Genomic DNA, 15414 nt, shown 5'->3' with positions numbered 1-15414 from the left:
AAGGATTGTGCAACTTTTATTGTAGAAACGATTGTACACACATGTCGTAGGTCGTCTTTTATATTTGTTTTACCGACTCATTTAAGTAAAGGTTTATTTTAAATAGTGGAGAAACTTTTTAGTGAACTAATTAACGGTCTATGTCCGCTAATGAAAACAAACGGATAATCGGCTGCTGTACTCAAAGTTAATTACGATATTCTGTAGGAAAAATGAGAAACACGATCGGAAATTAATATATTGAATTATTAAGAGATAATAGACGAGATATATGCATATTATATGTGAAATAAGCATATTATATAGTGTTGATTATTAAAGAAAAGAAAAGAAACAAAGGTATATACACGCAACTCGCATATGTATACATATATACGTTATTATACATTTTCCACAAGTATTTTGCACATTTGATATGAAAGATGAAAAGGAAAAAGGAGAATAACACAAAAGGAAGAAAACTTGCAACCCTCAAAGCCTAAATCGTACACAACGAAGGCTTGCTTTTGCAAGCGTTCATACGGTGATGTTGGGGAATAAGGACTAAAGGGTTTACTTAAACATGTTTATAATTTAAGATTTTAAAAAACGGTTACAGTTCATATTGCAGTACTCTATAACAGAATCCATAGTCTCTTTGGCAAGACAGGGTTGCAATTGTAAAATACAGAGTTGTCTTCTTCCTGATTCAATCGCTTCGGGATGGTCTCAGCCTATGCTTTACTCAATCTCAGGATGTATCCTGGTGTGAGCTGCTCTCAAGAGTCGTATTTGGTACATTATTGTAATTAACGTAATTATTAATGAATTACACAAACGGTATATGAATAAATAGTGCCTGGCACCATTTGTGGCCCTCCTTTTGGGTGACTTTGCCCATGGTTGTCTGCACAAGATGATTTACCAACGAGATTCAGTTTGCAAGAGAAGTGTGTTGTTAAAGGTACTGATGAAAAATGGGCAAAAGATACAACAGAAAGCAAGAGAAAAGATATAAGTATCTCACGATGAAGTTACAGTTAAACGGGAGTCTAGCAGACTTTATCTTGCAATGTTCTCTCGATGAACCGACAACCTGGGAAGGTCAGTCTTTATTATATTGTAACCGAAGATTATATATATATATGCGTACGTTAAAAGGAAAATGAAAGAAGAGTCGTATAATCTTCGATATTAATTTGTTCTTTACTAACGTATATTAGAAACGTATCTGATGACTGTACGAACAATCGGTGTGCGAAACATAAGATATAATGTATAGTCACTAATGATTAATCACAAATTTTTAAGATGATCACAAAGTGCAATCTCTTAGCCAACACACTTTTTTATCAAAGAAAAAAAAAGTATAAAGAAATTGTTATTTTTCATAACGAAAAAAGTAAGATTTAATGTATTAAAAAAGTATATATATATATACATATATATATATATATATATATATATATGTCTTCACTAGTTATTAAACATTTTCCTATTGATGCAAAATTTATTGTATTTGAACTGATATTATATATATATATATATATATATGGAAATTATATATATATGTATATGTATATCTCTCTCTGTGAACTTAAGTGTACATGCCTGAATTAAATCCTTGAAAGGTAATCTGCGATACTTTGCATTAGTTTCAGATAATTCTTAGTCGCAACAGGTGGATCGTTGAATAATATAATTGTTATTAATTATATTATTAATTACTTAATATTGTACAACCATTTCTCGCTAGAGTTTCAACATTATTCTTATGTGCTTTGTTATTTTGTACAGTGGCAGCTGTCTGCACAAAGTTTTGCATTTTCATATCTATATGAACAGAGAAACCAATATGTATTTGTAAACTCACAAAAGCTCTGCGAATAAGTTATATTAAAATGTACAAAATGTATTTAAACTAAAAATTTCGGCACAAGTAATCTCTAATATGCATTAAATACGCTCTTGATTATAAATTTGAAATCATCATACATAAAAAAATTAATCATTTTATGAATTTGTAATAAGCTCTGCATGCTTTAATTTTAATGGTAGCTCCTGACATGTTCTTGCATTTCATTATATACTCTCGTTCCTATTTCTTTGACAATGCAGAAGGGAGGGATTCAATATGTCATCTTTATAGCGTTGTAGCTAAAATACATGATTTCAAATTTATGACCGATACTGTTTCATCTTAGTTTCTCTATACTTGGTGCACAAAGTCCAAAATTTGATATTAAATGTGTACTCATTTGTACAGTGTTATAAAAGATATAATTATCTTTCTCAATGCACATTAATATTTTGTCTAGTTATGTACATTCGAATGTAGCTCCCATGTGAAACTGTGAGAAAAGAAGTTGACACGATCCACCAGTACTTGGTTTGATTAAGAGAAATAGCATTATCTATGCAAAAGGTACAGAACAAGGATTATACAGTTGCTTATGGATCTCTTGTACTATAAGACACGAGAGAATGAAAATATATGTAGTGGTACCTCCAAAGATAGAAAATTTACTAAATGGTGTATATTAACGATACACATTGTGTATACATTTTAATGTATATTTTTAATATGAGGTATGCCCAAGTTAACAGATGAGAGAGAACATTTGATGTGTATTCATCTTGTTGAGCACAACCAAGTTCACTATGAAAGAAAGGTGGAAGAGGATCTTTAATTCCACAGAATCCTTGTTAAACATTTTGCAATATGTAACTATGTTATTTATATTAACCTGTTACTGGTCTCATTAATAATGTTAATTAGAGATTGTTTATCAATGGTTATATGTTTCTTCATAGTTGATAAAATATTTACCGAGTGCATTTAGAGCAGATCTGCTCTTCAAGTTGGCAAACGTACTCGCATTGGAAAAGTTTCAAATTAATTTCACTTTTGTTCTACAAAAGTTAATCGCGCGGTTGTGCCTCCAAGACGTAAACGAACTATTCAATACGTAAAACGATAGCGATTATCGTAGTTGAAAACTCAGAGACTATTTGAAGTTGTTGGAACGCTGTGAATGAAATGGACCATCATTAGAAATGTTGTATGTAAAAGTAAGCTCGGAAATAACGTAGAAAACAAAGATAGAGCTTTTTGTACCGGGAGCAAAGTTGTTTGGCGTGGCCGTTATCAGCCGTTTTTATCGAAAGGGTACGAACCTCAGATGGATACTCGTTTCGATCTTCTTCTTGTTTCTCATCCCTCTCTTTCCGTTTTATACCTAAAGGTATGAAGAAAGTAGAGGTTCATAAGTTTCCATGATGTTTATTTAGAATGAAAATTATTCATCACTTTTTTGAGATATTTCGATATATTGGAATAATTAAAGAATTTAAATGTTATAGAGTAGCGTAATTATAAAGCATTGTAAACGTATTTTCATTAACCTTCCGTGCCTTTCGAATGAATCATTGTAAAATTGTGGGAACCAATGTTTTTAAAATTTTAAAGTTTCGAATGACAATTTCTTTTTAAATAACATACTGATCAGATGACGAGAAATAGGAAATAAGATTTGTTTATAAATTTGTCAATTCGAGGATTGTAGTTCATATTTCAAATTCGATTTTGGAATGTGGTCAAAAGTGGGAAATAATTAATCGGTAGTTCATTAAAAGAAAAAGGAAGATATGATGTCTTATTTGTCATGTTTTGAACTATATGATAAAAATTGAATTCTGGAATGTTCCTTTGTCATTTTGAAGGCTAAATTCCTTTTTAATACATAAATGATATCGAATCGAGTATCCGAACTTAACGTTATCAACACGGATTAGTATACATTATATACATAGTAAATCGAATCGTACTGCACGGCACAAGTATCAGATCACTATAAGAGAGTAGCGAATCGACTACAAATAAAAGAGGAAAAAAGATACTACAGAGTTATGTAAATGTACTAGCCACAACTGTTGTCACAGCAAATTCAGCGAGGGTAAACAAAGATGGAAATATATGTATATATACGTCTAAATATAAATATAAAAAATATATATACATATATAAATATATAAATATACGTAAATGTAAGTTTAAAAATACCGATGAACATATCTGTAAAGCAGCCACGTAGCATCACATTTTAAGGGAAAGAAAAATAAGAAATGGAAAGAAACTAACGTAAACCGTATTGCCATTTTATTGTTAACCATCGTCCGTGTGCATTTTGAAACTACTCGATCGATATTAGATTTTCTTGTAAATACAAGGGCTGGGGGGGGAGGGGGGAGGGTGAAAGGAACGGACAAAGAGGGGTAGAAAGGGAAATTCCTGAGAGACTTGTATTTTTGTTATTTTTCGTTCTCACCCTGATCGACTAGTCTCAAAATTCGCAACGGGACCGAGGCGAATGGTTCTTAACATTACCTTTTTAAACATTAATTACGTAGCGAACTACTGTTATTTGTACGATATATAAATATATATGAAACGTTTACACGTTGTACTGTTAAAAGAAAAAAAAAGCAGAAAAGGTAGTAGAACGCCTCACGTTTGAGCGTCGAGCGGGTTATCTGATAAAATAATGTCGTCGTATAAAAGTGTTGTATAAAAAAAAAAGAAAAGCTTTTCACATAGGGAGAGAACTACTCTGTACGTATATTGATGAAAGAAGAAAAAGAACTTTAACCGCCGTAACGTGCTTAGGATAATTATAATATTATGGCGTATACATATATATATTGTGCGTTTAAGTAGTCGATAAAAAAATGTTGCGAGAGAGATAATTATATGGAAAGTAATTTCGTAATTTGTATAGTGCCATCGTGAATCACCAATCAAGAGAGACGAACCGATTTTTACCGGTTAATTTCACCTTTTATTTTTGTTTCTTTTATCTCTTCATTTCCCTCCATTTTTGTTTTCTTCTTCTTTGTTATTCTTCTCCCGTTTTCTTCTTAAGTAGCTCTTTGGTATATTCGAGATCATTAAGATTTTATCAATATCGAAGACCTCGGTTTGTGGAAAGTTACTATATAGTTCGAAACGAAATCGATTGACTGCTCGAGATTAATTTAATTAGTCACTACCTTCGAAAGACAGTTCGTGTTTTGTCAATTAACGTTTTCTGTCTTTTGAACGAGACACAATCGAGACTAAGAGGCTAGAGACAAAGTGATGAGGAAAACGATCTTGAGTGGCCAATTGACTTTGCTCTGACTGTACTTGTAACGCGATTCTGTAGACTGTTGTTGCGGATTACGTTACACGATTGAGTAAATACCCTAAATTACGAAGAGTATATTTTCTCGTCTTGTTCTTCATTTGTACAAGAGATACGATATTCGCGGTTCAGTAGTGTGATAATAACGATTGTTTGCGAAAAATCGGGCACGTGCGAGCTATTCCTTCGTTTCGAAGTATCTTACGTGTAACTTAATAAAAACTAGAGAGTGAGAGCAGTGATTCAGTTTCTTCATGAAGTTTCTAATCGAAATTGAATTATTCGATTGAGATCATCCATAGGACCGTACTCACAATTTGAATTGCTCCTCTCATTCTGTTTTTGTAGCTTTTAGAATAAATGAGATAAAAGGAAATAGTTATCCTTGAAAGTACTCGCAGATGCCCGATTTGAACGCATCTCGTTCGAACATACGTAATTTCGTTGGTGCTCGACATATCTGATCATTGTTGAATATTATATGATTGTCAATATACTATAATTACCATCGTCGTCATCATTATCATCGTCATCGTGAACATTACCATAACTATTTTACTACTATTGTCACCATTATCTCTACCATCACCACCACCACCACCACTACTCCTACTATTATTGCTATTGCTACTACTATTACTACTATTATTTTTATTATTATTGTTACTGATCGTAACGAGCATACGCGCCTATTTACTCGGTCAGTATGATAATTGTGTCGGAGTTTAGTGGTAATTCAACAATTATTTCGTACGGATTTGTGCACATCACACAACATGACACATACACATACACATTCACACACTGACATAGAGACACGGGATACTCCAAACATACATTGTGGTTATATTTCAGTGTATATCAAGCATAATGATAATGATGTTTCCCATAGAATACATTTTACTTGGTTTTTATATTTGGCGGTATTTTATTTAAATTGTTGCTCGGGCATGTGCGAGTTGTTTAGTGTGTTTGTTCAGACTTTGATGGTAAAATTTAAGGAAATGTGGATGCATTGCTATTTAACTTAAAAAGAAGTAGTAATAAAACACCTTTAGCGAATTTGTAGTAATTACTAAAATAATACTAAAAATAATTTTTTAAATGGAAAATTAAAAAACTTCTTAAATAAAATAAAGAAAATTGAATGAGAAATATTGAAGATTGTGAGGTGTAAAGGATATTTATTCACAGAAATATCAAGGGGAGAAGTGTCAAGGACACTTTAAGGTCATTTCTTGTCTTTGATAGTTTGTCCAGCAATTTTAAGAGTAGACTTCGCACGTGCCTATAAAATGTTATTCCAACACCTATAGTTTCATCCACTTTTGTCACAAGAATTAATTGCTACTGTTCTTATACACATCATTTATAGTATAGTTTGTACCCTAAATTTTTGTTTCGTGTTAAAACAGTATTCTTAGTGTCTAACATTTCTTATCAAGAAGAATATGTTGCATTTACGTTAAAATTATTTCAATTCTCATGAAACCAATATACACGATGAGGAGGTATGCAATCAGTACATCGCCGTTACAAAGTCATTAGTTTTTTAAACATTATAGTGATCGCAATTATTTTTTTCCGAAGTATGAAGAATATACATACAACGTTGGTGTATAAAGACGACGAAACTTTAATATTTTTCTAACTGTTGATTGTTAGTGAAACGGCGTCTCTTCAGAACTGTTCGAAGCTGTATAAGTTCAAGCTCGAAATCGAGCATCTTCGGTACCCGATATGATATCCGAGAGGTACGTGCGCGACCAAATGAAGTTATTCATTTCCTGTGACACAACTAATGTACCTACGCAATTACCTATCCTGTTGTCTTCTTCGAAATGTTGAGTTGTTACGTATGAAATGTTTATGCAATCACAGTTCTATATTAATAGTACATACGAGATAAATTGTACTGCATTTTTTATATAGAAACAGCAATATGTTGCAAAAATTTATCATTGCGATAAGATTGGTTGTACAAAGTTAATCACTTGTATTTAGATGAAGCTTATAGAATTCTCTAAAAAACAAAGTTGAATAAGGAAACATTTCGTATGTATCAACCCAAACTAATATATACATACGGGTAGAAGGAGTATGTATTGTATGAATTGTGTGTCTTTGTCGCCATATTGGACGTGTACGAATTCATTCGCGGTTGAATTTTTAATTATAAAACAAAGAAAATTGTGCGCATATTTTAATAATAACAAACTAATAACAACATGTGTTCAAAATATTTGAGAACATTTTTCAGAACCTAAGAGTACTTATTACAGCTTCGTCTAAAGGAAACATCGCTACTTTTGGTAGTGGAGGTGCTTTCGTACACGTTCAAAGATGTGAAATCTGTTACTATAGATAACACTGTGTGTTCTTCTGTCTGAACCCGTGAACGTGTTTCGTTCATTCTTCATGGTTGTCCACTCTGTGAACGTTGTCATCCATTTACAATGTACATTTCAACTTCGTTGTTCGATGTTTCCACTTATGTCCATAAGACGAACACATGTGAACAATCTTCTGTCACATCACTGTGTACAGTTTTTTTCCACTATGTTACCGAGATTCGGGATACAAAATTTTTTAGTAAATTAGAATTCATTAAAAGAATTACACTTTTTCTTTCCTCATCCGAAGATTTTACGAATAACTTTGAGCTACGCTTCAATGCGATTATATCATACTATGTAATTTCTAATTTATATGCTCGATCATCCATCTCTCGACACTTTCGAACGTTCTACTCGAGCTCTGTACGATTTGTAGAGATATTTTTACTGTGTATCCGTGCACACGTAACGACAATGTTGTATACTATAATCGGTGTAACGAAACACACAGAAATGCGGTAACACACACTTTGCACCGAGTACTAACACAACTTTCATTGTGACGTCCACTAAAATGTAATTCATACGACTGTAAACATGTAAGATCAACGGAGTCATCAGGATCGATTCGCTCGTTTGCATTAAAATCTTTTTTATTGCTAGGGAGTGTCTTAGCGAATGAATGTTGAACACATGATAGCATTCTTCACGATTTCGTACGTGTTATATACTGGGTGTCTCCTCTATTGCGATTACTATAAGTATTTACCTTTTTTTAAAATGAGACAAGTATTAAAGAGCATATATTCTTTAGGATTAATTTTATAAAAATATTCCTTCAAGATCATAAATACTTTTTGAAGTGAAAATTTAAGAGAAAAAGTTCGTGACCTGTGATCATTAAAGTATTTCAAAGGATTTATTATTTTAAGTTATTTTATTTGTGATGAATCAATTTCAGAAGGAATTTATTTTCAAGGCTAGATTAGTGCAGATCGTAATACTTTTAAGTTTTTAGAAAGATATCGATAGTATTAACATTTTAGAAAGTTTTTTTAAATGGAAATGTGTATGATATGTTATAATTGGGACACACGGTATATGCATACATCGATGTTTTCAGACAGATGTACGATGTGATAGACTTCGTAATTCCACATGAATGCAAACGACAGTCATGTAACGAGCTTACCGAGTTTTATGAATTTTCATAGTTAGGAAAGGAGCACAACGGGATCGAGAGAGAAAAATCGATATCTTACATGTATACGATCGTATCTGTCCTTTGTAGAAATGCCTTATTGTCACGTGCCTCAATTAACAATTAAACTGTTCACCTGCTTACCAATTACTTGTTAGTGTACGTAAACAAATATGTACGTGTAATATCGCGTTATTCTTTGTACTGCTCTTGTAAATATATTCTGAACGATTACTGGTCACCCTGTGTCGTCTATCGAGTAAGTATTCTTCAGTTATCATTTGTTTATCCTTTATCACCTTCTTTCCTCGCCCCTGTATTACAATATTGTATTTATAATACAGGTAATTACAAGAAACACATGTTGATATGGATTTAAAGATATTGCATTCATATTATAAATATGACTACCTATAATAATTCTACTATTGACGAAGTATGAAATAGATTTACCATCCAACGTAATTTATTCTCACATGCTTCGAGTTGCAAGCCATTTTATCAGTTTTATATCATATCTAATATCATCGATTCTGTCTAAAATAAAGTTGTAATGTTACATGTAAAGTATAACTTCATACACACACAAGAAAAATTTAAGCTTTTATATTATACAAAATTGTATATTGTACTTGTCGAGAACTAGTATTTATGTGTAAATACGAATTTGTTCTGATTTTATCAACTTTAAAGGTTTGAATTGTTCAATAGTACGATCATATGAATTCCCACAAAATGACAAGTCTATTCTAATATTAGCAACAAGAATACTTCATCAATGTTAACACTTATTATTAGTCAGATTCTATATTTATATATAAATGGCAATAGGATATAGTAAAAATACATTACCTGTTCATTTGTACATTTCGTAAATTTCAAAACATTTTTTTTAACATTACCACTGTTAATTAAGCAATTCAAAAGTGTGTTTCGTGTATATAGTATTAGGGTTTGTGTACAAAGAAAATGAAAGCCATCTAGTAAGAATATTTGAAAGCTAAATCATAGATTTTTGTGTCCAAAATCGTTCCCTGCTTTATCGATGTAGAAATTCAACCATAGACGAGTATACAGGATAGACTGGACATTCAATGGACTTCCGTGTCTTATGTTCTGAAATACCGACGGCTCGAGAAACCACTGGTTTTCGAGCGTCCTCTGCGATTTTGAGCGGTGGATTTAGGAAACGTATTCTTTTCACGCTGATAGTGCAGGCAAACGAGAAAATATTCCTACCATACCACCTAATGTATAAGGTGTCCCATTAAACTATGCTGCTTAGTTATCCCTATAATTTCAATAATAAGCGAACATGCTATTTACAAGAAATATGTTGTTGCAGAAAATATATACCAGAGTGATGATATTTATTCTAAATAAGATGCTTATTTTTGTATGGCTAAATTCAGTGGAATAAGGAATTTCATGTAAAAGTACTAAGAAGCATTCACAGATTGCGAAATAGTTGTATCTATGTTATATTAATCAAGATATGCTTCGGATTACTTGGTATACCCAAGAAATACGAAATTCCAGCAAAGAATACGAATGGCTTAGTAAAAGTGGTAAAGAAAAATGATTGAAAACTTTAAAGATAGATAGTACATGAACCACGGAGGCTCATGGGGAGACAGACGAAATTAAGGGCCCATCGATCTTCATTCGCAAAAATCTTGAAGTCTGAAATCTAAACTGGTAAGTAAAGACATCTGATCAACAGTCAAGCTGTTAGTGGATAGAGTGGTTGAGAGTAACCCAAGGTAGTCCATGATAATCCAGGAAGTTCTTCCAGAAGATCACACCCGCTGGAAACTTCGAAGCGACTGACCAGAAGATTGTTATCCCTCGGACAGTAGACTGGTTTACATTCATATACAGAGCCAGCGGTCTCAGGGTCACTTTTGACCCAGCGTTTGTCGTCCGAGGGTTAATAACAATCGCAAACAGTGACTGATGCAAGTTATTGACATTTATAATTGTTAGTTAAAGAAATATTAAGAAGTTTTCAAGAGTTGCGAGATTAATCGAACGAAAAATAATGTATGAAAAGTTAATAATTTCCACATTTCTTCACAAACAATTATAAATATTAATAATTTGAGCAAGTGTTCAATGTGTGTGGTTGTTATTAACAATATGTGTCCCAGAAATTGTTGCTGGGATGGTTATTTTATAGAAAATATCAATTTTTCGTAAAATCTTCTTCGTTAGATCAGTTTCGAAATTTTAACCAACCGAAGAACTTCTCTGATTGGTTTCTCACCTTCCTCGAGACAGTATAAATACCGCTGCAGGAGCACGAGTGTCTCACTTGCCGCGGGTCCTCCGGCGGGTGCGGACCTCCCTGGGGACCTGGAGGGACTCTTGGGCCCTAGACCTAGGACCACCATGGACCCCTGGACACTCCTGACCAGTGGTCAGCTGGCCGAAGACCAGTGGTCATCTTGACTGACCGGTGAGTTTTTGCACAAATTAAAAATTTTTTGTTTTCTGTTGGCCCTATTTTGCAATTATTGGTGTATTTCTCGTGATACTCTTGGGATTCTTCGATGGTTTTCTTTTTACTCTTTATCTGAAGATCGCTGATCGCATCCGCATCTGAATTGTGTCTGCCGAGGAATATCAGGTGCTAGCACCCCAAAAATCGGGGACAGAAAAATTCATAGGATGTTAGGTCTATTATTATCTAGTGACTGCAGGCCACAGATGTTTATACAGGCACAAACGAGACGAGGAACAAGTACACAGGATAGATTGAACATTTAATAGCAAAGCAGACATTTAATGTACTTTCGTGTCTCACATTCTGAAATACTTACTTCTCTAGAAACCATTGGTTTTTAGCGTCCTCTGCTATTTTTGAGCGGTGGATGTGTGAAACAATTGTGTTTTCATCACCAGTGATGGTAATGTCAGTAAACGAGAAAATATTCCTACCATACCACCCAATATACAAGGTGTTCTACTAAACTATCCCACGTATTCATTCCTATAATTTAAAGTATATTTGCAAAAAACTGATATCAGAGAGGTAACATTTCTTCTTTATGAGGTGTTCAATTCTTTATAATTAAAGTCAGTAAAACAAGCAATTCTCAAGTTTCAAATAAGTCTCGACTAATTTCGAAGTTCTGACTGATTGTAATTCCCAACTGAGTCCACTTGCCTTCTGTGTGACTTAATACACTTTGGTTTAGGTGTTTAGGTATATATAAGTATATTATGTTTAAGGAAAGGAATTAGGAAATCTGGAAATATTAAAATTAATCGAACAATTATATGCCATAGGTTTATGGCAGAATGTTAATGAATGATAACACATGATTTATTGTACAATAACAATCGACCGTTTATATACACACGACTACTAGAGTTCAACACTGGACGATCTCCTCCGCCTCCTACATTTGGTCCGCTTCTATGTTGAAGAGCTGTCCGACTACACGAATTATAAGAAATACATTCGGTTGCGCAAACTTTCGTCCCTGTGCGAGCTTCTCTCACCCTTATCCAGGACCTCACCCTTAATCTATGTCGACAGTGGTACAAGAGTCTGTACAATATTTACACACGTAGTTCGGCGCGAGATCACGCTGTTCTCCTTCGAATCAAATAGTTTCATCTCAAGAACATAAGAATGTTGTCTCCTTAGACTTAAAGTCGGCATAAGTTCAGGAAACATTTCGTGAAAATATTTATGAACAGAAGTTACAATAAAATTTATACAACTGTCAGAGATTGTCTAAGTCTAGGTAGTTATGTTAGGTTACTTTTAATCATAGATGCATACATTACAGTAAAGGAAACTCACAAGCCTTTTTGTTTGATGATAAAATAGATTTAAATTTCAAGGAATCATTATAAAATTATGTTCACTTCAAAACAATAGATGTAACATACGTATAATAATAGTTTTATTACAGTTTCAGTATTTCCATTCGCTCTAACTATAAAAATAAAACTAACATCACAAAATATTTCTCATCCACCTCCAATCCAAAGGAGATTAAAAGACTCGCAACCCAACAGATCAGCGTTCAAAGTTAAAACGCGATAGACGAACATTGAATTCTCCACAGAATAATTCACAGTTCACGTTTCTCTTTCAGAACTAACTGTCATCCAATAATACAGTCAAATCTGATGTCTGAATCCTCGTTTCTGACATGTCACCAGGAGTCTCTGGGGTGTCTGGCACCACTAAAGGTTCAGTTTGATAGCTGTCCGCTCTTCTGCACGGATTCACGATTGTTTTAGAAGTGTTGCACAGCTTCTCAACCTGGACAGTCTTTCTCCAGGCCTGGCCGCGTGTCCTTTCCACACTATTTAATTTCTTTTGCATCGGAGAGGAACCTATATCACGATTTCCGAGGAACAGCAAGGTGATTCGTTTGAAACCATCATTCCCCTTCCTCGATTCCACCTGTTCTGGCTTTTCAGCCGTTTCTTCATTGCTATCTCTCGTTCCATCGTTGCTACCCTGGTACAATCGTTCTACTTCGTTCGAGGATCGCTCCACAGAGCCAGGATGAGCGGAGTCTCTGGTCAGCAGACGAGAAATCCTGGCGAGGAACGTGCTCCCGTTTGAGATGCCTTCCTTCTTCCGCCTAGGGGACGCGATGCTCTTCATTGTCTCGACGATTCTCCTTTTGAGTCGCGAAATGTCCATAGACTGTATCTTCCGCACGGACGAGCACTCTCTGGCTGTCTCCTCGTTCGTGGTCGAGGGTTGAGCGTCTGCTTTCCCTCGATCTTCTGTCGTGGACAGAATTTTGACGCGGCTGTTACGTCGTTTGCTCAGGAAACGTGTCGCGAAGACCTGGAACGAGAGGAAATTGGATCGTTAGTAACATGTCCCTTCTGATGTCATGGTTGTGCTCTGTCAGTTTCGTATCTTCGACACCATTAGTATCGAGTCGCTGTGGGACAGAGACATTTTCGCTTTTCCTCGTTCCAGTGCTTACTCTTAGAATTATTAGCATTTTATATTAATTTGTTCTATATGTAACATTCCTATTAGCCAATTTTTGTCTATGTTACCCATGTCATTTAAACCTTGCCTGTATTATTTATTTATGTCTTTATTATTCATGTTTGTATATGTGGCACATATGTTATGAGTCAGAAATATGAGACAACACTTTAGTAAGAGTGTTAAACATTATTTACTGATAAACTAAGGCACCACATTATCCTATCTATTTTATACATCTCTTGATAAAGTCAGTCAGTAATTACTACCTTAACTATTTTAGTAGCATTCTTACAACAAGATTCATCACTACATCTTTGATTGAAACCTGATGTAGTAACTCTTGACCTTTCCCTTGTCAAAGTAGCTTAACAGAAAAATATTCTTAGAGTTAATAGATTTAAGTAACTTATTAACAGAATTATTCATAAACTAATAAGGCTACGTTATATTCGAATGTACTTAAGTGATTTGGTTTTTAAATCGATTGTCGACTGGTATCGTTAATATTGAATGTATTTTAGTAATCGAGTTTCAAAATAACCATTTTATTTTAACGTTATGTTTAAAAAAACGTTCATGGGAAGATTATCTCCTGGTAAGCTTCCACACAACATGGTTTGTAATATAATTCGTGACAGCGTCGTGTTACTGTCGCCAGCTTAATCTTGTCTCCGGGTGAATTTCCGGCCTACTTTGGCGACGTCGCCGTAACGGAAGTTGGGCAAGTCGCTAGGAATCGAATTTACAATATATTTAGAGCGATACCTTCCTGCGTTTAATTACTACGCCCTCGTATTTTCACTCATCTCCTCGCGCAATTTTCCACCTCGGTCATCTCGTTCGCACGCGACAGCAATACATAATTATTCGGTGCGTTTTGCAACTTGACTAAACGAAAACGCACTCCAATATTTATCGCGCAGAAATTGATGATTTCAATGACGAATACATTCATCTGCGTTTGTCATGACTGCAGAAATGAATTGCGTCCGTAAATTGAACCGACTGATTTATTTATTGTACAGTCGCGTTAAATATTAGAGTGCTCCCGAACCGTTTTCGAAGCCCTTTTTACGAGCGAAACAAAACGCGACGTAATTAAATCGCGTTTGCACTGTGCGATATTCGCAACGCTTTTCCCCCCTCGAATGTGTATAACTGTTGCTGCCGCGCCTTTTATGCGTTCGTGCGAGTTTTTAATTGACAAGATACGTAATTGGATTTACATGTAGATATTCGATACGTCAGCGCTGTTTTCGCGCGAAGAATCCAAGTGCGTTATACTCGTGCAAGGTACTATACCAGTACCACAGGAAGTCTCTTGGAAACCATTAAGAGCAATGCATTTCAGAGGACTTTTCATGGGACATGAATAATATATACTTTTAATTTATCAAAAATGGATCACTGTAGAATCAGTTTATTTTTTTTCTCAAATGCACACGTCTGATTAGTTTGGGAAATTGTTGACTGAGAAGACTGTTTCCTAAATTTCTCATTAAAATGAGTGTCTTCAAAGTCGATTTCGTGAAGAAGAGAATCAGCAGACTGGTTTTCTATGTACACTTACCAAAATTAGTAAGAAACCAAGGGTGATCAGCGAGACGACGTACCAACAATCAGTTAGCCACCTTTGAAAACTGGCCAAACTGGCATCCGACCAAAGGAGTCTCCTCAAAGTCGCTAATGGCCCGCTGGGATCCACCTGAAGTTATTGTCGTTCATTAGTTACCGAGC

The 15414-nt window shown here is 34.5% G+C and overlaps 1 protein-coding gene and 1 long non-coding RNA gene across 2 annotated transcripts in view; one reads left to right on the top strand and one right to left on the bottom strand.

Annotated features, from left to right (window-relative positions):
- Positions 1–10309: 10309 nt before the first annotated feature.
- Positions 10310–15414, top strand: part of LOC143189089 (uncharacterized) — a 48296-nt gene continuing 43191 nt past the window's right edge. Inside the window, exons 1-2 of the long non-coding RNA XR_013003611.1 lie at positions 10310–10397; positions 10997–11157. This is a non-coding gene — a long non-coding RNA (uncharacterized LOC143189089). The remainder of the gene's footprint in view (positions 10398–10996; positions 11158–15414) is intronic.
- LOC143189083 (disintegrin and metalloproteinase domain-containing protein 10) overlaps positions 12012–15414 on the bottom strand; it is a 173091-nt gene continuing 169688 nt past the window's right edge. Inside the window, exons 15-16 of the mRNA XM_076393728.1 lie at positions 15248–15382; positions 12012–13521 (exon numbers count right to left, since the gene is read on the bottom strand). Of these exons, the coding sequence (XP_076249843.1) occupies positions 12814–13521; positions 15248–15382 (843 nt within the window). The 3' untranslated portion in view covers positions 12012–12813. The remainder of the gene's footprint in view (positions 13522–15247; positions 15383–15414) is intronic.

Source organism: Calliopsis andreniformis, chromosome 3 (assembly GCF_051401765.1).
Source record: "Calliopsis andreniformis isolate RMS-2024a chromosome 3, iyCalAndr_principal, whole genome shotgun sequence".
Classification (NCBI taxonomy): Eukaryota; Metazoa; Arthropoda; class Insecta; order Hymenoptera; family Andrenidae; genus Calliopsis; species Calliopsis andreniformis.
The sequence above is the reverse complement of the archived record's forward strand: the minus strand, read 5'-3'. Positions and strand labels throughout refer to the sequence as shown.